A 25,113-nucleotide genomic window follows, 5' to 3' on the forward strand; every position below is an offset into this window, starting at 1 on the left:
CTAGGCTGGAACGTTTTGAGAATGTTCTCACGTGCCCTGGGTATTTGAAAATTTAAAACTTTACAGTGTTTCAGCTCAACACTAAGAACTAGTTCTTGGTCCAAATTAGTTGGTTTCATTCAAATTAATACCAGGAGTAGAAGCTCTTTTCCTTACTTCAAAGAAATAATAAGATCGAGAATGAACGGAGAAGAATGATCTGTATTGGAGAATGGGCAGGTCATGAAAGAGGACGAATACAGGTGCCCAGGGTTCACTTGAAGAGATTTAACTAAAATGTGAAGACCTTGGAGGGCGTTAGGGGCAGAGGACTGTGGGACCCTAGCCCATCATTGGCCCCTTAACAGTATTTCAGCATGTGCTTAATTCTGCCAGCTCCATCGACCTCTAAGCAAACGACAGCTCCTCGCACGACCACCACACACCCACACGTGCTTTTAAAAAATTGTTCCTAAAAAACCAAATCTAGTTCAAGAGATTGGCTAATAGCTCTTTCCAAGTAATACAATTTCAGTTGGCTATTTCTGCATTTCTGAAATCTTTCTCTTTTCTTTTAATTAAAAAATGTAATCCCATAAAGCATAGCTAAAACGTAGAGCTTAAGTATGGGGCTGGATTTTTTTTCTTAAATTTAATTGTAAACATTATTGAAAATTGAGAAATATGAGGGAAATTAACTCTTAAGAGCATCACCCTATCATAATAACGACTATGTTTGAGGACTTTCTTTGGATATTTGTCATACTTTTATATAGTTATAATCTTGGTGAACATATAGTTTTATCTCCTGATTATTCTCACTGAGCCTATCATAACCTTGTTTTTCTCTGCTTTTGAAGAGTCTTATTGTTTTCAGCACTTGCATTATAATTGGTTGGATGAATGCACCACAATTAAGTTCACTTTTTTCCCATTTTGCCTCTTTACAGTTCTTCACTTTCATAAATTACTTTGTGACAAGTGTTTCTACACACACAGTTCGCTCTCCCCCTCTTTTCTATTTCCTCAGTGTAAGTGGAATTATTGGATTAGAGAGTACGTATTTTTGCAAGGCTCTTGAATCGGCATGTTCTTAAATGTAATCTTATCTGAGCACTCAGCATATCTACATGTTTTCCTCAAGAACTAATCATATTACATTGATTTATCAGACAATGAGCACATGTTTTTCTTTTTGCCTTAACTGCCAGGAAACTCAGAGCTGAAGTTCAAATCCAATAATGAGTTCATCTCAGGTGACCTGTAATATATTTTTTGTTTCCTTTGGGTTGATTTTCTACTTTGTTGTTCCTGTTCCTTTAAAAAAAAAAAAAAAACGATGCTGAATTTTAAAAATTTCTTCAACTTCCTTTTCTAAATGAGTGGGCTATAGGGCTCACATACACACAGAGACATAAAACTTCATGTAATTAGCATCATAAAATCAAAATGTTCTGGGATCTGGAACCTACAAGATGATCTGGTGCAATCCCCTCCTTTTAGGATAGAGACACTGGGGCTGGAGAGAGAAAGTACCTTGTCTGCGATCACTGAACTATTTGGAGTCAGAGCCAGAACTAACTAGAACCCAGGCCTTTGCACACCCCATCCTAACCCTGAGCAAAGCACACAGAGCTGATCTTCTGCTGTTCCTTACACCTTGACATCTCTGTCAAGGAGCTCAGCCAGAAAGTGTCTCTCTCCACGACACTTTGTCTTTCTCTCTTCCTTTGATTTCCAGTGCCACCATCCTCTGTGAGGCCCACGTTACTTCATTTCTGGAACAGATTCTGCCCACTCCAGTCTGTCTCACACACTGCCACTGTGTTAGTTTGCTCGGTGGCTGTAACAAAGCACCATGTGCTGGATGGCTTAAACAACCAGCATTTCTCATCCCACAGTCCCGGAGAGGCTGGAAGTCCAAAATCAAGGTGTCAGCAGGTTTGGTTCCTGCTGAGGGCTGTGAAAGAAGGATCTGCACCAGGCCTCTCTCCCTGGCGTATGCATGACCGACTTCTCCCTATTTCTTCACATTGTCTTCCCTCTAGGTGTGTCTGTCTCTGTGTCCAAATTTCCCCTTTTCATAAGGACACCAGTCATGCTGCATTAGGGCTCACCTAATGACCTTGCTTTAACTTGGTCACCTCTGTAAAGACTTTACCTCTAAATAAGTCACATTCTGAGGCACAGGGATTTGGACTGGAACGTATGAATTTTGGGGGGATGCAATTCAACTACTATTGGTCACCAAGTTCATTTTTCTGATTTTTCATTTCCCTGCTCAGAATCTTTCATTGTCCTGACTTACCAAATAAAGTCCATATTCCTCACTTTGGTGTTCAAGCTCTGCCATAGCCCCGTTTCAACATATCATTGTTGTGTGATCTTTCTACATGCCCCATAGCCTTCTACATAACAGCCCAGCTGCATTACTCTGATTCCAAATGCATCTTGCACTTTTCTGCCTCCATATCCGTGCACAGGTAGCTCTTTCTGCCTGGAACGCACTCTTACTGCACCTGCACAGGCCCATCCCCGATGCCCTTTCCTTCCCAACGTCTTCCTAGTCCCACTCAGAAACAAGTCCTCACCTACAGGGCTTCGTTCTACTTACCTTGCAGGCAATTAAGGGTCATGACCATTGTGTTACAATCACTTGTGTGTTCCCTCCTGCTAGACTGTACCCTCCTTATGAGGAGGACCTTACCCATTCTGGCATCTTCTCAGTGCCTTTGCTTTTTCAACTCCCCCCAAAGTGATTGCTTGTACCCTTTCTGAACACAGAAGAGGTAAAATAAATATTCTGCTGTACAGATCAGAAATAGTAAAATTTTAGGGTCATCTAAAACAGCCCTTGGCATGATCGTGTGCAGACTACACATGATGTATGCTAATAGATAGTGGAATAAGTAAAATAATGGTTGAATGTAAGATTTGAGACTGTTGGTGTATGAGCCTGGACACTGTTGAGTGGGAAATAATCATTTTTATTAGGAAATTACCTTTGTCCTTATCATTTTCCCCTTCCAGCAGAAAATTCCATGAAATTTATTTCTAAAGAAAAGTAAATAACCAGATGGCCAGAGGGATGACCTTTCTCTAAGGTAGGGGATAGATTTGTTATCCAGCCAAATGTTTGAAATTCTTCCACCAGCATGCATAATTGAGAGAGATGTGTTAATTACCCTTAGGTGACAGCTGGTAGGACTTTCTAGACGAACTGTGAGAGGAGTATTGATCTGGAATCATCATAAGTCACTGTGCTGTGGTGACAGAAAGGTAAGGCCTTTGCAACAGTTTTTAAATAGGCAGGTCAATGTGCAGATTCTCTGTGAACGGGGACCTGTAGGCATTATGGCAGCCGGCCAAGGCTCATCAGGCCACAAAAGCACCAGTGTAGCTCTTTGCATGACACTGTAATGAGTGACACAGGGAAAATCCCAAAGATATAATCCCTATTATTACAATAGCTCTATGGCTCAAAATGGGTTGTTACCAAATAGAAACACAAATCCAGAAAAGTGAGGGTAAGACTCTCTTTTTTCCCTTTATCTCTGAATGAGCAGCATCTACCTCATTGGCTGTTATTTGAGAGAACTGAGGGCACCGTGTCTGACTCAGCATTGGGGACATTTTGAAGAAGAAGCAGAAAATATGATCCTTGCCCTGGAGGAGTGATCGTCTGGGCATGTGGGTGGAAAATAATGTAATTCTCTAAAGTCTTTTCCAGATCCAAGCTTTTATGATTCTATGATCAAGAAAGAGAACTATTTTATCTTGAAACAGCAGAAATGTTATGAATACTCTTTTGTCTCAAAAGCAACTCACATTCACTGACTAATATAATTTGCCATACTGCTTCTACATTAAATTGTTCAGTTTTTATATAAAAAATCTGCACAAAAGAGCTTTTGAATTTATTTTTGCCTTTCCTGTTGCTGACTAAACATTTTTTTTTCCACCTGGAGTCTCATGAGGTATGGAATTACTTGACTTTTCTGAAATCCAATATAATGGCATGTCAGCTTCCAAAGTAACCACTTAGTTGTTCATTCATACATTTCTGGAAAATCTATCTGATTTTGGTTTAGTCTAGAAAAAATACGTTCAAGGGTCCCCCCCCCCCATACACCTCTGCTAAAATGTGTAGAAGAAAAATATACATCTCTTCTAAATAACTGGAATCCATTTAAGGCTTTGGCACACACTGTGGAAAATCAATGGAAGTTAAAAGCTGAAAGGCAAAGTTGGCCTCTACAAGTGTCACTAAACTTGTGATGACCAAGAAAAATAAAAGGAGGATCTTTGACAACTAACTAGGATGGTAGGTCAAATAATCAATTGATCCAATCAATATGGTTTTATTGAACATATACTATATGCTGGATGCTGGGAGATGGAACCCATAAGATTTAGTCTTCTTTTTCAATCCTCCAAAAAGGTTTTCAATTTAACTGGGGAGGTGACAGAAACACACCCAGAACAATGATGAATAAGACGCTGTGTTGATAAGAATCAGAAGTGTCAAGGGCTGGGCATGCAAGTGGACCTCACGAACATCCAATGATCTAATCAAGATTGAGTTTCCATAACTTCCTGAAACCCTGTTGTGAATCCATCCAAATTTGCTTCCCATCTAGACAAGAACTTATCATCCTTGAGCCTTGTTCTTGTTGCTTGGCAACCAACATCAGGCTCTACTGAGCCCCAGGAGACCAATGTCCAAAGGCACCCTACTCCCCATGCATGTTTTTTTCCACATGGAAAACGAGCTCATAAGCAGGACACATATTTCCTCTCCCTCTCCTTCTTTGTGGCACTGGGAATCCCTTCAGGTTTTTTTTTAGAAGTACTTGTTCCTTTGTTCCTTGCTCAGATGGAGCAAGTTAAATGGGGATCGACAAGGAGTGAGGTTCCCATTTTTGTCCCAGGCATTTGTAATGGTGGCCCAGCACCAGCCTCTCAATAGTGTCAACAAATCATTGCAGTATAGTGTAAGTTACAGTGGTGGCAAGAGGAGACCATCATCCGTCTGGTTTAAGATGGTAAAAGAAGGCTTTAGAAATATGTGTCTTGAAGAAAAGGAGAGAGAAGGTGGTAAGGTTTGGAGAAAGTGAGAAAGTGAGAGTGCTCAATAGTGTCAAATACCGCTGAGAGGGCAAGTAAAATTAAGGGTTGCAGAAATGACCAGTGAATATGGCAATTACCCAGTTATTAGTGATCTCATCAAGGACAGTTTTGGTGGAGTGCTGGGAGCAGAAACCAGATGGCAATGCAGTGAGCAAGGGTTAGGAGGCAGTGGGAAGTAAGGTTGGAGAATCTTTCATCTGAAATATCCTATTAAATTAGGTCCTTCTGGATAGGGATCTTGGGCGAAGAGGAGAGAAAATTAGTTTTAATGTCAGAAATTTTTCCATCTTTCCCTCTTTCCTCTGTAGAAAAAAGGAAGTGAGTGCAGACTAGCAGAAGAAGGCAAAGCTGCCGAGCTAGCGTGCTAAGAGTCAGCACTCCACAGGGCTGGGGCAGAGAAAGCACCACTGGAGTCTGTTTTCTTTTGTTTTTTTCATTTAACCACTGTGTGCAGGGGAGGGGGAGAAATTAATGAATTTATTCTATTCCTTTCTGTCCCTTCTTTTCTTCCCTCCTGTTTAGTTCCTTTTGGGTAACTGTCTATCAAGTGTCTTGAACTTTTCATGAGAAACACACCATATGATAAAAGATATTGAAAGCCTGCATATGTATGATTTGGGATTTTGAAGTAGTGATTTAGCCTTTTAAGTAATTAACCTAAAATTATATCAACCTAATATTATCTGAGCATTGGGAACTAATTTGTTTTCTGATTTGCTCATATTTGCCTGATAGATGTGTATGTTTTAGATTTCACTCTTATTTGCAAGTAGCAGATTGTAATTAGCTAAGAAGAAATGCTTTTATAGCAGTTTCTTAATTATGCATAGGGGTATTAAAAAGAAAATTTGAGAATAATAGCAATTGATCTAAAAATACACTTTAGCCATTAGTTTTAAATTCAACCAAACAATTTAACCAGAACTCCTCATAAGAAGTCAAGGCAGAAAGTTAACTGAAATTTTACCTTTTTAAAATTTCTCTGAATGAGATAATGAGCAGTTATTTGCTTAAGGGCAGGCTGGCAATTAAAATAGGGAAGAAAATGGGCAGAAAGCCCAATAGAACACAGAAGAGTGATTTTCTACCTTTTTTTTTTTTTAATTAAAGCAGCAGATTTCCAATGAAGCCTTATGTAGAAGATCAATATATAAATCAGATATAAGGCATAAAAATTAAGTAGAGCTTCTCTAAATTAAGCAGAGCTGGTACCCCTCCACCTTTTTCTTCTCATGGATTGTCCTGAAGGTAATACCACAAAGCATGTAATTTTAATTTTATATGGCAATGGGTTATGTTTGTAAGCATTCAATAGTTTGCAAAGCACTGTCACTTTTATCGCATCACTTGATTTTTATAACAATTCTGTGAGCTAAGCCGACTAGATATTGTCATTATCATTGCCACTTAGCAAATGATTTGCATCAGGTCATCTGGCTTACAGACGATAGATCTGGGATCCAAAACTGGGTCTTTAGAGATCTTACACTGTGATATATTATAAAATTTTTCACCTGTCAGATCATCACACTCCTGTTCAGGGTTAGGGTGTATTAGAGAATTTTGATAGCATACCAAGGGATGATAGCGAATATCAGTATATTAAAAGTAAAAAGCAAATACATCTATTTTTATATTTTTGGCCTACTTAAAAAGGTAAGTAAATCTTTTCATACAAATTTTAAGTCATACAAATAGTTAGTGTAAGCAATGACCCAAATGCACCCTTTCTGAACTTAGCCCCATGAAGTCAATCCCCGCAAAGTTTAGGTGAATAAAGTCACCTCTTAAAGGCCCCTCCTCCCAACACTGCCACGTTAGGGATTAAGTTTCAATATGACTTTTGGTGGGAACAAAACATATTCAAATCATAGCAACAGTGTTTTCTAAATATGGCTTTCCAACTGAATTAATCAGAGTATTTTTTAAAAGTGCAAATTCCTACTTCCACAATTAAAAATATAAACCAATAGGTTTGGATTGGAGCCATTCTTCAGGTCTGGGGTTGGGTGTAGAAAATACTGACTGTAATAAACTCATACATGGACTCAACCTCCCCCGTTACTTCCTGGGAATAACCTAAAAGTTTTGGGAAAGGGCTTTTCAGGTCACAACAGTATCATTTATTCAATTATAGCATTAAATTATATCTCAGTGACCTGAAAGAGTCAGTGCATATCCAATTATGTCTAATTTACACCCTGGGACGTGCTGGTTCTGGCTTGGTGTAAAATCCTAGTACAATTGCAATTTAGCAAGCTTGACAGGACATCAAAATTGCTATGTTGTCTCCAAACCTCATTAAATGGAAGCCTACACTTTCCTATAATGTTCAGAGGGAGTACACTCTATTATTATTTTTCTATTCGTTTACGTAAGGCAAATGTTCGGCAAATACTTTACTGGAAAACAATAACCAGTCAGAGGCAGCCACTGTGAACACGGGGCATTTCACCACCCAAAGCAGTGATGCCTGAGAGAGTAAATACTTCATTGTCCTTCATGGTTACAGCATTTAATGGAATGTAAAATATTCTTAATAGATTAGACATGATCCAAAACATCAGGGTAGCAGCCTGGGCAGTTGAATGAACTGACAGCTACCAGCTGAGCTGTGCTTGGATTATGAGTCTTTGCTACATGTTCTCCGTTTTGAGTGTCTGTGACCATGGGGCTCTCTTGTTTTCCTTTGTGGAGCTAACTGTCCCTTCTCCATCTCTTTTCCCAGTGCCTATGGTTTCTCCTGGCCCATATTTGCAGGCATCCTCTTCCCCCACCCAGCCCCTAGTGCCCTCCTGCCTCTGCTTGTTTCCTTGGGGCGCTGGCAAATGTCTCATGACTTCTGCCATCCAAATCTGCATCACTGGCTCCTGTCCCCGACACTTAAAAAATTTCTACCCTAATATACCCAAGCCCCCTCACCTCCAACAAACTTATCATCTCCAGGCCTGCCCACATGTCTTTCTCTCCAACACAATTTCCAAACTTCTGGAAGCGGGATTGTGATTCCTCCTCAGGCCCAAGGCTCAAGCTTGGAGGCACATTTGAAGCAGTGCAGGGAGGTGCAAAATGATCCAGAGTGGGAGTCACGCAGGGCCTGGTTCGAATCCCTGCTCTGCCGCTTGGAAGCTGTAGAGTTATTTCAAATCTGTGAACCAGTCTCCTCAACCCCAAAATTACAACGCAAGAACTTTTTCACTAAGTCGTTGTGGGGATTGATGGCATAGCCGCTGAAATGTGCCTGGTCTACAGGGCACCCAGAAGTGCCCTCTCTCTCCTCTTCACTGTCTTCTTTAGCTCGGCCTGCCAGCCTTCCTGCGAACACCCTCTCCCTTCCTTTCCACTCTATTCCTGGAGCCAGTGGAGTCTGGATCCTGATAAAGTATCCTCCATGACAGCCTCCAGGAAGCTTCTCTGTCCTCACTCTAGTGACATACTTACATCTATTGTATCCGGGTTGAAATTCTCAGCATCAAACTCAACTGTGTCAAGTACCAGCCACAGGAAAAATACAACTCTCTAAGCTTCAGTTGCCATATCCACAAATGGGCACAATCTTATAAGGTTGATTGTGAGGATTAAGTCAAATAATGCCTTTTAAGAGCTTGGCATAGTGCTGGGCATATATTATACTCCATAAACAGTAGCGAGACAATCTCTTTTCTGCTTGAAATTAGTCCTATCCGTTCTCACCCGATCACTCATCGTGAACGTCAGTTTTCTCATCTGTCATTCTCCTGCTCAAAGACCTCCACAACTTTCCTCACCCAACCATACCTCACAACCAAAATACTTCTAGGAAAAAAGTACAAGCTGCTCCTTTTGGCATTCAGGTCCTCCATATGACACAGGTAACACTCTGTAAAAGCATATCCATCATTTCTGCCTAATTGATTGGGATTCTCTTCCTTTGACTAATCAAAAATAATGAGCCGCTTCTAGGGGAAAGCTCTTTCAAGAACATTTGGGAATTGTTTATGGCTTGGAATAAGAAAGGAGGGGAAACAGCCTTGGAAGAGAACTTCCGTTCTGCCTTTCCAGATGAGAGGGGAAGCCGGAAGCAGCTGCAGCACAGGGAGACACGGCAAACTCCCAGTGCAAGGGTGTGCTGAAGAGCTGCTGCAGAAATCTTGAGGGGTTTTAAAGGGCACAGTCTCTAAGGAAACACTGGAATCTGGTCACCTCATGAAGAGCTGAGAAAGAGTCCAGCCAGAAGACATGTGAGAGGGGCACAGCTTACTATTCTATGACCATGTAGGTCTGGAAACAGGAAGACCCCACCTGTCCTCTTTTGTAGTGACCACAAGTAACCACAAACAACCGGTGCTCATGAAACAGGAAGGTGGCAGGAGTCTTAGTCAGCATTTGCTATTGATGAACTAATGTAGGCTGGTGGTGTATTTTGTTAACTAAACCACTCATCTAAATTGATTTGTTAAATTGGGCTGACAGAGCTGGACTGCCTTGTAGGGTTTCTTTCCCCAGGGCTAGGAGAGAACTCAATGCCAAGGGAAGCATGATACAGCACTTCCTGTAAATAACTCAACCCTCTTGTACCAGAGCACTTCAGGCACCAGGTGACTTCAACCTAAATGCATATGGAAAGACCCTGTCCCTCAACCTGCTCTCTCCCCACCTCAACAGACCAGACTCAGCTCCGTTCCATTATGTTGCTCCTGCTTTTCCCTCCTGCCTGAAATGTTCAGAGGCACAGTTAGGTAATTAGAAACCAGATAGATCTAGATCTATCTAGAAAATAGACAGATCTGGACAGAAATCCCACCTTTTCGGCTTACTACATACAGGATCCTGAATCATTAACATAACTTCTCTCTGCTTCATTTTCCTTATCTCTAAAATTAGGGTAGTGTTTTTTTTTTTTTTTTTTTTTTTTTTTTTAAAGATGGCTGGTAAGGGGATCTTAACCCTTGACTTGGTGTTATCAGCACCACACTCTCCCAAGTGAGGCACAGGCCGTACCTATTTTAATGACATGTTGTGAAGATAAATGGAATATTCCATGCAACATGCCAGCACAATGCTCAGCATGTAGCAGGCAACCAATAAATATTCACTCCATCCCCTCAATGCATGTTAATGTCTTTACATCTAGAGAAATATCACATACAGCTGGGGGCCTAATTCCAGTCTCATTTCAATAGGGAACCTTCACTTAAACAACCTAATCCTAGTCATCATCTCCCATTCCGAAGTCCGACTTAGCTTAATAACCACCTAACTTGGGTATGCCATTATTACTCATGTATTCTGATGCAGATGTCTTGTTTGGCCTATTAGATAGATGTTTCTGAAAGGGAAAGCTAGTGTCAATGATAATTCTGTTTCATCTCTCCAACTTCCTACTGTATCCACCATGGTTGTAAATGCCCAATATATTTGTGCAAGCGAAGGAGTGAATGAGAAAATCTTTGTCCAAGGGTACAAGGCCAGTCGTAACCTGACTTTTTAATAAATTACAATCCATTAGGTGTTGAGTATCCACATTTTTGAAGCATTCCATTAGTTGTTAGCATGGAAGAGATAGTGGGGTAAAGATACTGTAAGTGAAGAATTAAAGAGAAAGGCCATGTTGCCAGAGTTATGAGAGGTCAGTTGGGAGGCCAAGTGGACTGCATGGTGCTATTACCAACTCAACTAGACAGGAGATTATGCAAATGAGGGCATGTGACCTTGGTCATAATCTTTCCTACTCACATTAAACAATTTAAAGAAAATCGATAAAGCAAAGACTTTCTTTGATATCCTTCCCCATCCTCACTTTAGAACAAAACTTCATGTTCTCCACAGTTTTCTATTTGTGTTTATGTTCTTTATATGGTAGAGGAGATAGCTAGCTGGTCACCACACTGTATTCTCTTTTACTCCCTCCATAATAGAGCTATGGCTGGGTACATGGTCACCTGCCAGGGCCTGCATTTCCAGCCTCCATGCTATAAGGGATGGCTGTTTGACCAAGTTTTCACCAATAGGTTGTGAGTGGAAGTTGTGTGTGTCCAATCTCTAAGTTGGGACCCTTAAGATAGTGAGTGGGCCTCTTCCATATTTTCTCCTTTCCTTTAAGGCTGGTTGAGACCTAGCTGTATCAGTGACTCAGCCTTGATCTTGCAATTCCAAGGCTCTGGGCTCTAAAGAATGGCAGAGCCATGATATGGAAGGAACTTGGGCCCTGAATGACTGTGGAACACCTACCACATTCTACAATGAGAGCGAAATAAGTTTCTTGTTCATTGGTTTATGTCATATGGTTAAAAGCCATGTGATTGTTGAGCCTCTTGTTACAAGTTATCTGCTGCAACCCAATTAACACATCATATAACACATTATATATATACCCATAGAATATATCTCTTTGAATGTATTTTAAATATAAACAGACAATAGTGTACACAATATTGTAGTAAGCTTTTTTATATCTATTAAGTAACATATTTTGGAGATTTTTCCAAGTCACACGTGTATGTGTTTGATATAGATGATTGATGATAGATAGATAGAGCGATAGATAAATAAATTTATCAATAGGGTAATTCTTCCTTATTTTTGAAAGGTTGCATAAAGTTTCATAATATCAATGAACCACAGTTCATGCAACCCATTCCCTCCCTATGTTACCTTACTGATGAGCTTTGTGATTGTTTTTACTTTTCACTATTATTAATACTATTGACATGAACATCCATGTACATGCCTCTTTGACATGCACAAGTATTTCTCTAGAATAAATATCTAGAAATGGAATGGTTGAGTTGAGTAGTATGAACATTTAAGAATATAATATATATTTACAAGCTGTCCTCCAAAAAACATAAGCCAATTTATACTTCCATAGTATATGAAAGTGCATAATTCCCTCTAACACTGTCAATATTAAATTTTACTTAGCTAATGGGAAAAATAGAGAGAAGAATGGGAAAAAAAAATGCAAGTAGCTGGAATCTAACCAAAATATCAACACCCATGCTTTGTGAAATTCTGACTCATTTGGACTTTTTTAGACAATCACAACAATTTTCAGTCCTAATCCTGTAATTTCTAATATTTCATTGCTTTCCTTCTGCCTTCCTCCCAGACTATCCAGGTACCTACAAGTTATTCAGCTCACTATGCTCGTTATATCATGAGATTACAGTCTGCCTACACATACCAAGTTGCCATAATGACCTTAGGTGATCGTAAGAATGAGCTGTAATTCATCAGTGAGTTTGTCTTTACATTATTAAGACCAAAATGCATTGTCTTTATAGCAGAAGCTCCACTGCAGCTTCAAGGGACAAGCAATCCACAGGCAATCCACTCTGCCTGTGTATTCCTCTGGTGCTTTTTCAGCAGGAACAGGAGGAATAAAACTTTTCCATCCTCCCCACTGTAATAAGTATGTGCTAAATATTCACCAGTGCATGCTACTGTGCTGAATACTTTAAAAAGAACTTTACTGATGAATTACAGACAGAAAAGTATATCCAGCATATGAGCAGGCCTGAGATAACTACAGAATGATTGTGGAGAAGAGGAAGGAAAAGGCCAGATGGGTGTGATGTAGGGAGAAGAAGAGCATAGGTTGACTTGGGTTCAAGTCTGAAATCTTTGCAGTTTACATGTGATTTTGCATAAAATACTGAAGCTTGCTAGGCCTCAGTTTCCTCAAGTTTTAGAAAAGCCATACTCATTAGTGCCTACTATGTGCAAGCCTCCATTCTAGATGCTTGGAAAATAGCAAAAGACAAACCAAGGCTCCTGCCCTCAAGGAACTTACATTCTAGGGAGGAAGAGCGGATAGACACCAAGTCAATGGACAGATTTATTCATTTTTTCAAGAAATAGTTACTGAGTTCATACATTGTGCCAAAAACTGTTCCAGGAGTTGGTTTTGTTTGTGTTTTTAAAGAATCTGCCTTCCCGAACTATTTTAAGAGCTCCGTATATTATACTGAAAAGGCCTGGTACCGTCCCTGCGGGTAGGACAGACTCAGGAAATGGCAGCTGCTGTTGTTATTTCCTTTCATTTGTCTGTTCTCTCTCTCCTTTCAAGAAACGTTTTGTTTATCCATCTATTTTTTTTTATATCTACTTACTTATGTGTGTGTTTATTTATTTACTGCTGCTCTATCTACAGTTCAGTGTTTTGTCTTTGCATCTTGTTTTTGGCAGTGTTGGCTTGTTTGGAAGGACGTGCAGAGCCATAGTTATAACTCAGTCTACAACTGCATGCAGCCCTGGAACTGGGAGGCAAGCCACAGTAGGAGAATGAATATTCAGACTCTTTTTTCAACCTGCAGCAGGGCCTTTAAGCTGGGTCTTATTCTTTATTGTTGCATAATGGTTTGATGGCTGGTTCTCACAGGGCTACTCTTTAGGCAAATAGTGATCCAACAGAGAGACATGGAAGGTGGACAGACAGAAGGACAGGGACGGCGTGGCTGAGAGAACAGGCGACCTCCTGGAGTTAGAGAAGGAAGAGTCAGAGACGGCCCTGTTGCCCCTCGTAACCATTCTCACCCCCATTCTCGTAGTCAAGTCCCTGAGACATTTCCCTGAGCTCCCCCAACCCCAAGTCTGAGTTGGCTAGCCCCTCAATGTGCTTCCAGAGCACATGCCACCGATCTTACCACACTCTAGGGACACAGATACCCTTCCTGTTACTTTTCACACTGTGTGGCAGGTGCCTGGTGCTCACCTTGTCCCCCATCAGACCGTGGACAACGTGACGGCAGGAGTGGAGTCTTCATTGCTGTACCCACAGAACCTGGCACATATTAGGCCCTCAATAAGTTCCTGTTAGATGAATGAATGAAGGCAGAGACAGAGGGAAAAAGAAGAAGAGTTAACAGGGCACAGGCCCAGAGATAAGGAACAGGTAGAAAAGTAGTCGCCAGAAGGAGTGAAAAAGCAACTTTGACCTTCAAATATTAACTCTTATTCAACAGCACTACATAGAGAGAAAGGCCAAATGGAAACTCAGAGACAGACAGGGCCACAGAGATGACCCCCAGAGTGGGATGCCTTTTCCCCTCAGAGAAAATAAAATTGGATTCTTGCCCTCTGAAATCCAGTTATCTGTCTCTTCATCTAGTTTATGTTCAATCATTTAAATGAACTTACTGTTTGAATGGCAATGGGTCAGGTTAACAACATCCAACCTTATCTATAGAACCTGTCTCAGCTCCATAAAGTCAGACTCGATATTTGGCACCTAAGATCTAGAAATCTTCTGTGGGTCCAGTCTTCCTCGTTTTCTAGTATGTATATTAAAATATTCAAATAGATCATTTCAACGAATAATAGTATATTTTCGATTTTCAGAAACTTTTGCAACTGGCTACAAATTTAAATGATAAAGAAAAATTAATGGCACCATCTTTACTACATTAAACCATACTTCTATAAATGATGATTCACTGAAGTGCCAAGCGTAGATACACTGACAACTTCTATAACATATTATTGTGCTAAGCATCATACCACAGTTAACTCCTCATAGAATTTTAAGTTTCCTCAGGGGGAAAAAAGTTTCTCTGGATTTCTTTTTATAAAAAGCACCTTGAAAAAGCTTTCAGATACTCAAAGACATGAATCTTGTTCTGTTCCCTTGTGTATATCTGATTTAAAGGTTAATAAGTAATTAGGAAGAACACTCATCCAAAAATTACCACTTAATACACCATCATTTTCATTAAAAGTGCTATTAATTATGTTGTTGTACAAATGTCTTGGACTGGCTAATAAAAATTTACCTAAAGTAGTACTAAATCTTTTGGGGAGATAGAAAAATTAATCAAAACAATCACTTTTTAAAATTATGATTTGAGTTTGAGAGATCAAACAAAGAAAAGGAAATGAGTGTCTCAATTATTTGGTATGGATAGGATCTGACAGTGTTCCACGGTTTCTTTTATGTACTGAGTCATTATTACTAAGAAAACCTAATAAGATATCTTGGCAGATGTTTAACATGGAAGCTTGACAAATAACAGTTCTTTGGTTCTTATAATGTAAAATAGCCCTTTATATATGAGATCAAACTTTAAACTATCCAGATATATTTTGTTGGTTTCCTAGGAGACGGTGGAAAGAAAGTTATGACTAAAGTATGTGATGTATTTAAACTTCATTCTATACCTTAAATGCTGGCATTAGTCACTTTTTAAAAATTAACAGAATTTCAAAGTTGAAGAGTTCATGATTCAACTTGTAGCAGCATCACTGCAAGGATTCTACCGGATTTAAATATACTTAACAGTTTTATGGATTCCCAAACTGTTATTCCAGTCTTACTCCCTTATCTTGTCATCTCCTGCATGGATCAAACACCTATTTCTATTGTATGCATCATGGCTAAGCTGGGCAGCTGGCTACTGTTTGATAGTGATAAGAACTGTGCACGTTGCAGCTCAAATCCATTTTGATGTGTACCAAACTGTAATGGGAATACCTATCATGACTGAAATGAACCGGTTGTGGTATTAGGAACTATACAATCAACTCAAATAGCCTAATGGTTTTCTGATGCATCATAGATACTTACTGGTTGCTAGGCAACCAAATACTCCAACACTGACACCAGTGAAAACTTCTATTGCTAAGCTGGGGATTGGCCATTGTAGTAATTAGTTCTTCATGGGACTGTCTCTTAGTACCTCTGGTATAGGAAGAACCTTAAAAGACAATCCAAAAACCAATCCCAGGCTTGCATCTATTTGAGCAATTCTTGAGATGGGAACTCTTATCCTTCAATGCAGGTTGATATACTTCTTCCTTATATTGAACAAAGATGTGTCTTCCTACAGACCTCACACATTAGCCCTGTTCTTTATACAGAGCAAGTTTACTTCTTCTTCAACACGCCAAATAGGAATACTTGAAGAGGGCTATCATTTCTTCTCTGAATCTTTCTTTCTCCAGAGTAAACATATTTAGTTCATTTGTTCATTCATTCCCATTTTTTTCATACTGGTTGCTCTCCCCTCCTAATGACAGCCTAATATAAATCATTGTTTGGTATCTGTCGGGGACTGGTTCCAGGACCCCCTGTGGATACCAAAATCCATGGATGCTCTAGTCCCTGATATAAAATGATGTGGTATTTGCATATAACCTGCACACATCCTCCTGTATACTTTAAATCATCTCTAGATTGCTTATAATATCCAATTCAATACAAATACTATGCAAATAGTTATTAGACTGTATTGTTTAGTGAATAACAACAAGAAAAAAAGAGTCTGTACATATTGGGTACAGATGCAATTTTTTTCCTAATATTTTCAATCCACAGTTGGTTGAATCCGTGGATATGGAACCCACGGGCACAGAGGGCAGTCTGTATTTCAAACAGGCAACAACTTGGATTGGTTGGTGGTGTTAATTTATAGTTATAGTTAATGACTTACAGGCTGTTGTGCTGTTGGCCACTGCAATTAAAATTAGCACAGGAACAAGAAGTCAAAGGGTGTGGGCAAGTGCCTGATCTTTTTTATCCTGACTTGTAAAACGCTATCTATGCGTTACCATAGATTTTGTGCCTTATCTGAACCTTGTGAGATAATTGGAAACTTTCAGTAAGACCTTTAGGGACACTTAGATTTGTGCAGAATAAGAACAATTTCAGAATATGTGATGAGATCATTTAAAGAAATGTTTTCTAAATTTGGGAGTGGAACTGAATCACTGAAGAGCTTCTAAAAATACAAATTTCTGGGATCCATACCCAGGCCTACTGAACAGGTGCCTCCAGAAGTCCCAAAGGAATAGCATTTGGGAACCACTGATAGAGGGTACACAACACGAGGATCAGTCTTTCTGCTTAGCTAAATCCCACCTCACCCATACAGCTCTCTGCCATGCTGGTTTTTGGCTGCCCATTGCAGCTAACACTTCTCTCTCTTTTCTAAGAAATTCTCTTCTGCTAATAATTAGTACCAAATAGTTTAGTATTTAACTGTTAATTTTGCACAGCTTTTTGTCTCCTCAGTTAGGTTATGAAATCCCTGTGAACAAGAACTGAGTGTTACATTGCCAAGGAATATGGCACATCAAACACGGAGTCATTGATTAGTGAGGTGTTTTGGAGGCAGTGGGATTAAAAAGAGACAAAAGGGAGGCGACTATGGGATTCCAGCTGAAAATATTTAAGGTTAGGGAGATTAAAGAGGCCTTTTCCTTTTGGAGGAGGTTTCTTCTGCATTACACTTGTGGCTACTAACAGATGTACATGATAGAGTTGATGTGGGCAGGTTGACCCCTCCTCTCCCATCAAACCTGATCCTTGTAGATGCTAGACAGTAATCCACAAAACAACATTAAGCCATTAGGGCTATTAATTTCTGTGTTTCTAGCTCATCTGAAACACTGCAGATAAATGAATTCTATCTCTTGTGGTGCAATTCTGTCACCTGACATAGTGAGGGTCATGACCTAGACTGTAGGTCCCTAATAAAAGTTCCAAAAGAAGAATGCAGAGGTCCCTTAGTTATGTTGACTTTTTGTGTGTAAATATAATCAAAGAAACATAAGATTTCAAGAATAATGAAAATCAAAAATCAAATTCAAAGAAATGCTTACTTGAGATAAAAAAGATATAATAAAGTTGAAAATAAAGGAAGGGAACAAGATATATCATGAAAGCATGAAGAAAAGCAGCAGGAGTGGCACACATGTTAAATAAGTAAAAAAGAATAAATAAAGAATAAAAATAAATAAATAAAGGATAAAAAGGTTAATTGCATATTGATATAAGGTAGAACCATAAAAAAGCCACAGAGTCAGGAAATGCTAAGCAGAGAATAGCATAGCATCATTCTATACAAAGCAAAAATTATAAGAAATACTAATTCGCTAAAAACTGAGAATGATAAATGCTGGAGAGGTTGTGGAGAAAAAGGAACTCTCACACCCTGTTGGTGGGACTGGAAAATGGTGCAGCCTTAATGGAAAATGGTATGGAGGTTCCTCAAACAATTACAGATAGATCTACCATGTGACCCAGCTATCCCACTGCTGGGAATATACCCAGAGGAATGGAAATCATCATGTCGAGGGGATGCCTGTACTCCCATGTTTATTGCAGCTCTATTTACAATAGCCAAGAGTTGGATCCAGCCCAAATGTCCATCATCAGATGAATGGAAAAAGTGGTACATCTACACAATGGAATACTACTCTGCTATAAAAAAGAGTGAAATACTACCATTCTCAGCAACATGGATGGACTTAGAGAAAATTATATTAAGTGAAACAAGTCAGGCACAGAAAGAGAAATACCACATGTTCTCATTTATTTGTGGGAGTTAAAAATAAATAATAAATAACTATACAAATAAATAAATGGTGGGGGGGAGAAGAAGACACAACAATCACAACAATTCCTTGAACTTGTTAAGACAAGTGAACAGATATGATGTTGATGGGGGAGGAGGGGAAAGGAAGGGGGAAAATGGAACTGGTAAAGGGACATGAAAAACAACTACAATGCATATTGATGTTAAAAAAAATTAAAAAATTATAAGAAATACAAGGAAACATGGGAGTTGTATTGAAATTTCTTGTATAACTATAACTCTCTGGCAGGTTGAGACAAAAATAAATAATTACAGACATAAAGCACTTGAATTATTTAATGTTCAAATAAATAGCTATACATTGCCTTAACCTTGTACCTTTAGAACAGGAAGTGCAACTTCTCAAACAGCATGTACCATGTGCAAACACTGGTCATATCTGGACCAAAAATATTTCAGTGAGTTTCTAAAGTAAAAATTGTAAGCCTTCATTATCTTAATAATAAAATATTACTAGAAACTAATAGTGGAACTTTGAAGAAAAAAACACTCAAATTGCTTGGATATTGTAGAAATAGTCACATAAATAATGACTGAGTTAAGCAAACTAGAAAATAGCAAACGTGAGAATGTTGTTTAATGAAAACCTACGAAATATAACCAAAGCTGTTTTATGTAGTAGATTTACAGCCCTAAACCGTTTAAGGAAAAAAAGAATTATGAGAACAGAACTAAACATTCTACTTAGAATTTAGGGAGGGAAAAATACAAAAAAAAAAAAAAAAAAAAAAAAATTAAGGGAAGCTGGAGAAAGAAAATAATAAAGAAGTAAAAAATAAAAGAAACATAATAATGAGAAAAAAGTAAATTTATCTTTTTTTTAGAATTGATAGCTAAGACCAAGAACAAGGTCTTCAAATAAAACAGACATGCCTCTGGAAATTTTAATTAAAAAAAGATAGAAGGAAAACAAATGAGTTATAAAAATATCTACTTAATATTTAGAGAGAAGAATGACTTATAATGAGTAAAAGAAATTATTTAGAAATTATTTTGTGTAATAGAATAGAAAAACTTAATGAATCAAATGATTCTCTGAGAAAAATGTAAATCGAGATGAACTTAAATGAAAAGAAAACCTATAGAAAAATAAGAAGAAACTGAACTACTTATAAAGAAGTTACTTTTACTTCATGTAGAGATTTTAGAAATTTCAGGAAGACATGGGGCTCTCTGTGAGAGGAATTTGGTTCTCGACAACATTTTCTACAATGTAAGTAAAGAAGTGGATTTAAACTTCACGTAAAAATAATCTAGGTTTTTATCTAGGATTGAAATTGGAAGTAAAAAATAAGTCTGGAAAACAAATGATCAATTAGGACTTTCTGTTAAAAATGCCTACGAAAAAGTTAATGAGCATTAAGGTAATCTCAAGACTTGACCGAGGGAAACCCAAAATAATAGGAGCTTCAGTTATGCAAGGTGCACTTAGAAGGATTCTCTATATAAGCAGGCCAATTTAAGTCTGCTCAGCTAATAAACCAAGCTCTCCCTTGAGCTCTGGTTTACCCCCAGCTCCGGAGTGACTATACAGAGAACAGTCTTAGAGAACAGTAAGAATAAAATGGTCAGCAGGGTAAACAGGGCCAGGAGAGATGCTCCTTAAGAGGAAGGGATCATTAGCTCCCTCTTCAAACAATCAGGTTAGATGCCTTAAAGGTAAAGAACAAATGGAGATAAGAAGCATATTAGTCGTTCCTTTTAATAATCTCTCATGATGCATCTTTCCTAAGAGTTCTACCTTCAAATTGTATTTTCAATCTGCAAACATCTCTCTGTCTCTGCCACCACCAGGCCAGCCAGGCAGCATTGCCAGTAATTTGGACGATGCAAAGGCTCCCAAACTGACCTCCTGGCCCTGCCTCCTCCTGCCACTCCTTCCACAGCAGAGCGGCCTTCCCACAAGACAAACCAGAGCTTGTCATCCCTGAGCTCAAATCTTAGTGCTGCACATAAAATTCAAACTCCTACACAGTTTCTCTCTTATTCATCGTCTCAGGCCTCTTGTTTCCAGGAACTGGCAAAGCGCTTTCATCTGGGGCTTTGAGCTTTCTCCCTGCGCCTGAGAGGCCCTCCTTCTGTCTCAGGTCAGAGGGCGACTCCTTGCAGAAAGCCCCCCAGGCCACCCTTTCCTACCAAGTCTTCCCTAGTAGTATTGCTTTCTATCAGAGTACCTTGTTTATTTCCTATCCAGCACTTCTCACAGTTGGTAAACAACTACTCTTTGTGGGGAGGAGAGGAGGGGTGTTTCTACAGGTTGTTTTTGTGACTCCCATTAGAATGAAAACCCCTCGAGGTCAGAAAACTTTCCTACTTTGATAACATGTTCTATTTCCAGTGCCTGGCCTGATGCCTGCACACTGTGGACACTCAATCTTTCGTCAATGAGTAGCACTTTTGATAAACTATGATTATTTTATTCGTTTGTTTAAAAAGTAAACTGAGGCATAATAACATCTTAGAGTTTATTTGTGCAAACAGTGATTCATGAACCTGGTAGCTCCAAACCAGAAGTGGGAGCTCCACTGAGGGAATGCAGGAGGGAGGCTTTTACAGGATGAACAAGGAAGGTAAGCAAAGAAAATACGTGATTGGTTACCATTACCCGGTCACCTTATCTGGTCTATCCTGTTGGAAAGTCCCTCGTTACAGGAGAGGTCTTCAAAAAGTTCACGGAAAGACTTGTCTTATCTTTTAATTCTATTTATCCACAAACTTTTTGAAGTACCCCTGTATAATTATGTTTGCTGGTTGCTTCCAACAGGTTGAGCTTAAGTTCTGTTTTTCTTTAATATGGGTGATAACATGAAATAGCTCAAGTTAAGTTTCACTTCTGTTTGCAAGTTGAGCAAGGTCAAGGTCACGTGTGACGCCTGACTGGCTTTGTCCACTCAGGGGCTCCTCACACCTGGTCTCCAGTTCAATTACTTTAACACTCTGTTGCTGATGCTCTTGCCTCCCTATTAGACTACAAGTGTCACGAGAATAAGGTCCTTGTCTCTTGATTAGGCACCAAAAACAGTGCTTGGTGCTCAGTACTGGCTCAGTGAGTATTTGTAGAGCAAATAAATGAATAAAGATATTTTATAAAACTATGCTATCTACCCTAAGTGAATCGTTGTGCAGTATATGCGTGTATTGAAACGGCACATTGTACTTCACAAATGTGTACAAGTAAATGTTAAAATATTTTGAATGAATGAATAAATAAAAATAAAATTAAAAAATAATAAAATTCTCTAGGCAGCGAAATGTCTTTCTCTTTAGCTAAATATACCACCCAGAACATGTTAGACTTACTACATTTCTTCATTAAGAATTCTGTTATCCCAATATTTTCCAGATATCACAGCTCCTGTTAACCACTGAGTGTCCAGTGGGAAAGGGAGAGAAGCCACGTGAATTAAATGTCTCAAATGAGGGCTGCTTCTGATTAATTTTAGATCCCAAGCATCTGGGTCAGGGCTTAGTTTCATGGCAGGTATGGAAATGATCTCTTTGGTGCCATGGTTAATGGTTTATTAAGGGCTGGGAGTGCTTGAAATATTCCACTGAATGTGATTTAAGATGTGGACCAGATGCACGTTTTCAAAAAGCCTATATGTTCTGTATTCTACTTTTCGATAAATAAGGTTTTTTTTTTTTTATTAAGATTGATTACTAATGTACCTTAGCATCCACATCACTTATTCGGTCAAAAAGAAAATGCAATTTTTTTTTTTAGGAATAAGAAATGCTGCAGTTAGATGATAGTAATCTAAATGAAATATAAACATGCCTGAAGTTGAATCTAGCCATTTTGCTTTGCTTTAACTAGGTTAAGGCCTTCAAGTCATTTTCTTTTCCTCCTTCCCCTGGCAATATCTCATCTTCTCCAGGGCTTAATATTCAGTGTGGGTAAATGATCTCAGTCATAAGAAAATGGTCTCATCAGTCATATCCCCAAAATGCTAGTTGGTCAGGCAGGAAGGCTTAGGTAAGTTTGATCACAAATAAATATGTCAACATCTACTCACTCCCTGAATCCCAAAGGTCAATGCTCAGGGGGAGGATCTGTCCTGAGAGTATCAGTTTTATTCTTCTTAGTCATGACAGTGATGAGAAAGAGGAATACATGCTGGACTGTAGTCTTTGAGCCGGAGGAAATTGAATCAAACCAAGTGGAAAGAATATGCTCTTCAGTATTAGCAGGGTCAGTTCATGGGGAAATTGTAAAGTAGGCAAAGTTCATTACTGGTGTAGATCCTTCAGAACAAGCTTGGTCACCCCAGCCCCAGGGGTGCGCCCTCCTGCCGTGGTTTAGACCCTGCTGTTGTCTGCCTCCTGCCCTTGGCTTCTTGGGGACTTGTTTCTGTACAACAAAGGAAACACATCCTAGGTCTCAAAGTCTCTGGCCAGGCTCTTCTCTCCACCCCCATGTGGAAATTAGCTTATTTGATGGATCAAGGTATCCTCATTTGCTAACAGCAACAACAACAACAACAAAGAGACTTGAGGAACTTCTAGGGTCCTCTCAGGTAACATGTAGATTTCACGGTCACTTCCTTATGACAAAACCCTTCCAGTGTGTATGACTCAAAGGAGTGAGTCCAGTGGTGTGGATTTTGGTCCATGTAGTTTGCACAGATAAGTCCCTGCCTTTGAAATTTTTTGAGCAGTAATATTTAATAAGTAGAGTGGGAAATGGACATAGAGTTGCCTACTCTTTCTTTTACCAAGCAAAGGCATTAAAGAAAAAGAAAAACAAAACTCATCTATTAAGACAATCATTTTATTAAAGAAAGGAATATTATGATAATCAGAAAAATGAGAAAGAAACGATCTTGGTATAAAAAATAAATTTTATCATTTAAAAATGAAAAAAATTAAATGAATTTACCTTCATGAGAAAAATATAGTTCAGTGTCCTTATTGTGCAGCAGACTAGTGAAAACTCTACTAAATATCAGCATTAGCCTATGGCCAGGCTTGTGGGAACCACACAGTTGCCCAACAAGGCACTCCGTGAATTTTGACAGCTCTTCACTGACACTTGTGGACAATCTCCTTGTGACCTGCCTGTTTGGACAGCTATAAACAAGAATATGACTCATAACTGTTTACTCAGCTGTAAACCGAAGAACCTTATTTATACAAAGTCTTTAATGTTGATGGTTTTCTGTCTATAAATTAATGGGAGAAATTGAGTACTAGGTAGCCAGAAAAGTGATCTGAATTTTATTGGAACAGTTGTGTCTAAAAGTTTAGGATTTAAAGATATATTTATTCACTTACAAAGATAATTGTGCCCCCAACAGCTCTCGGGTACAGGATACTGCAGTGTAATCCCTGTCTCACAACTTTACATTCTAGCAGAGAAAATACATGACAACGAGACACAGATAGATAACATCACAAAAGGATAAGTTCTGGCATTGCTTTTGTGGGTAGATGTGTGACATTTAAGCAAAGACCTGACAAAGTGAAGAACTGAGGCTTGCAGTTAACTGGGGGAAGAGCATTTCAGGTGGGGGGAACAGTCAGTGCAAAGGCCCCAAAGAGTAAACAGGCCAGTGTGACTGGAGCACAGTGATGTGGGGAGAGTGGCCAATCTATGGTGCCAGAAATGCAATAGGGACCAGATCACATAGGGCCTTAAGGGACTTCTGATTTTATAAATGAAATGGAAAGCTATTGAAAGATTGTAAGTGGGAGAGTGGCATGCTAGGGCTTATGTTTTAAGGGTTACTCTGTCTGCTGGGGTAGAGAATTGCAAAAGTGAGAGCTACTGTAGGCTATTACAGTAGTCCATAGGAGACACATGGTGGTTTGGGCCAGGTGGTCATGATAGAAGTGATGAAAAGAATATATTTTAAAGACAGAGAGAATAGAATTTACAATGGATAGGATAGGGCAGTAATGGTAAGAGAAGAATCAAACTGGGTTTCAAAATGTTTGATTTGATCAACTGAATGAATTGTACCATTTACTGAGAATGGGTACACTGAGAACAGAAGGTTGAATGGGGAATTACGAAGCTGTTAGTGGACATATTAAATTTGAGACGTCACTTAAATATCCAAGTAGAGATGTCAGGTAGGCAATCGAATACATGAATTTAGAGTTAAAGGGAAATCAGGGATGGAGATAGAAATTAAGAAATATTGAGTATATAGAAAATGTTTACGGTCATTGGATTGGATGAGGTCTTCTAGGGAGTCAAGTTTTCTGGTAGGTGGGCCAGCAAGTACAAAGGCTTTAAGGCAAAAACATACTTAGTGAATTATAAGAGTAGGGTGTCCACTATGGGTGTGAAAAATGCAGAGAAGATGTCTAAGGACTGAGCCTGGAAACACCACAGTATTTAGAGGTCGGGAGAAGGAGGAAGATTCAGGAAGGGAGACAAAGAAGGAGAAGCCAGTGAGGTAGGGGAAAACCAGGTGAGAGTGAAATCACCAAAGGAGAATGAATAAAGTCGTTCAAAGATGGTCAAGAGCAGTTTATAAATGCACTCGGCCCTCAGTGGTCTCTACTGTTGGAAGGAGCAGTGTACACTGCTACATTCGCAGGACTTAGTAGCACCTGTCCTGAAATTTGTTTATTTCAGAGTTTAAATGTGTCAGTCTACTATCTGAATCCATCCTGTAGATGTGTTTTGTTTGGACTCCAA

At 39.1% G+C, this 25,113-nt stretch overlaps 1 protein-coding gene across 6 annotated transcripts in view; it reads right to left on the reverse strand.

Moving 5' to 3' along the window:
* MBNL2 (muscleblind like splicing regulator 2) overlaps positions 1 to 25,113 on the reverse strand; it is a 153,338-nt gene that overhangs the window by 71,085 nt on the left and 57,140 nt on the right. The window contains exon 2 of one of the 6 annotated variants that reach the window (XM_063103046.1): positions 13,805 to 13,902. The exons of the other annotated variants lie outside the window; for them this stretch is intronic. Coding sequence (XP_062959116.1) covers positions 13,805 to 13,816 — 12 coding nt within the window. The 5' untranslated portion in view covers positions 13,817 to 13,902. The remainder of the gene's footprint in view (positions 1 to 13,804; positions 13,903 to 25,113) is intronic. 6 annotated transcript variants of the gene reach the window in all.

This window comes from Cynocephalus volans, chromosome 7 (genome assembly GCF_027409185.1).
Source record: "Cynocephalus volans isolate mCynVol1 chromosome 7, mCynVol1.pri, whole genome shotgun sequence".
Classification (NCBI taxonomy): domain Eukaryota; kingdom Metazoa; phylum Chordata; class Mammalia; order Dermoptera; family Cynocephalidae; genus Cynocephalus; species Cynocephalus volans.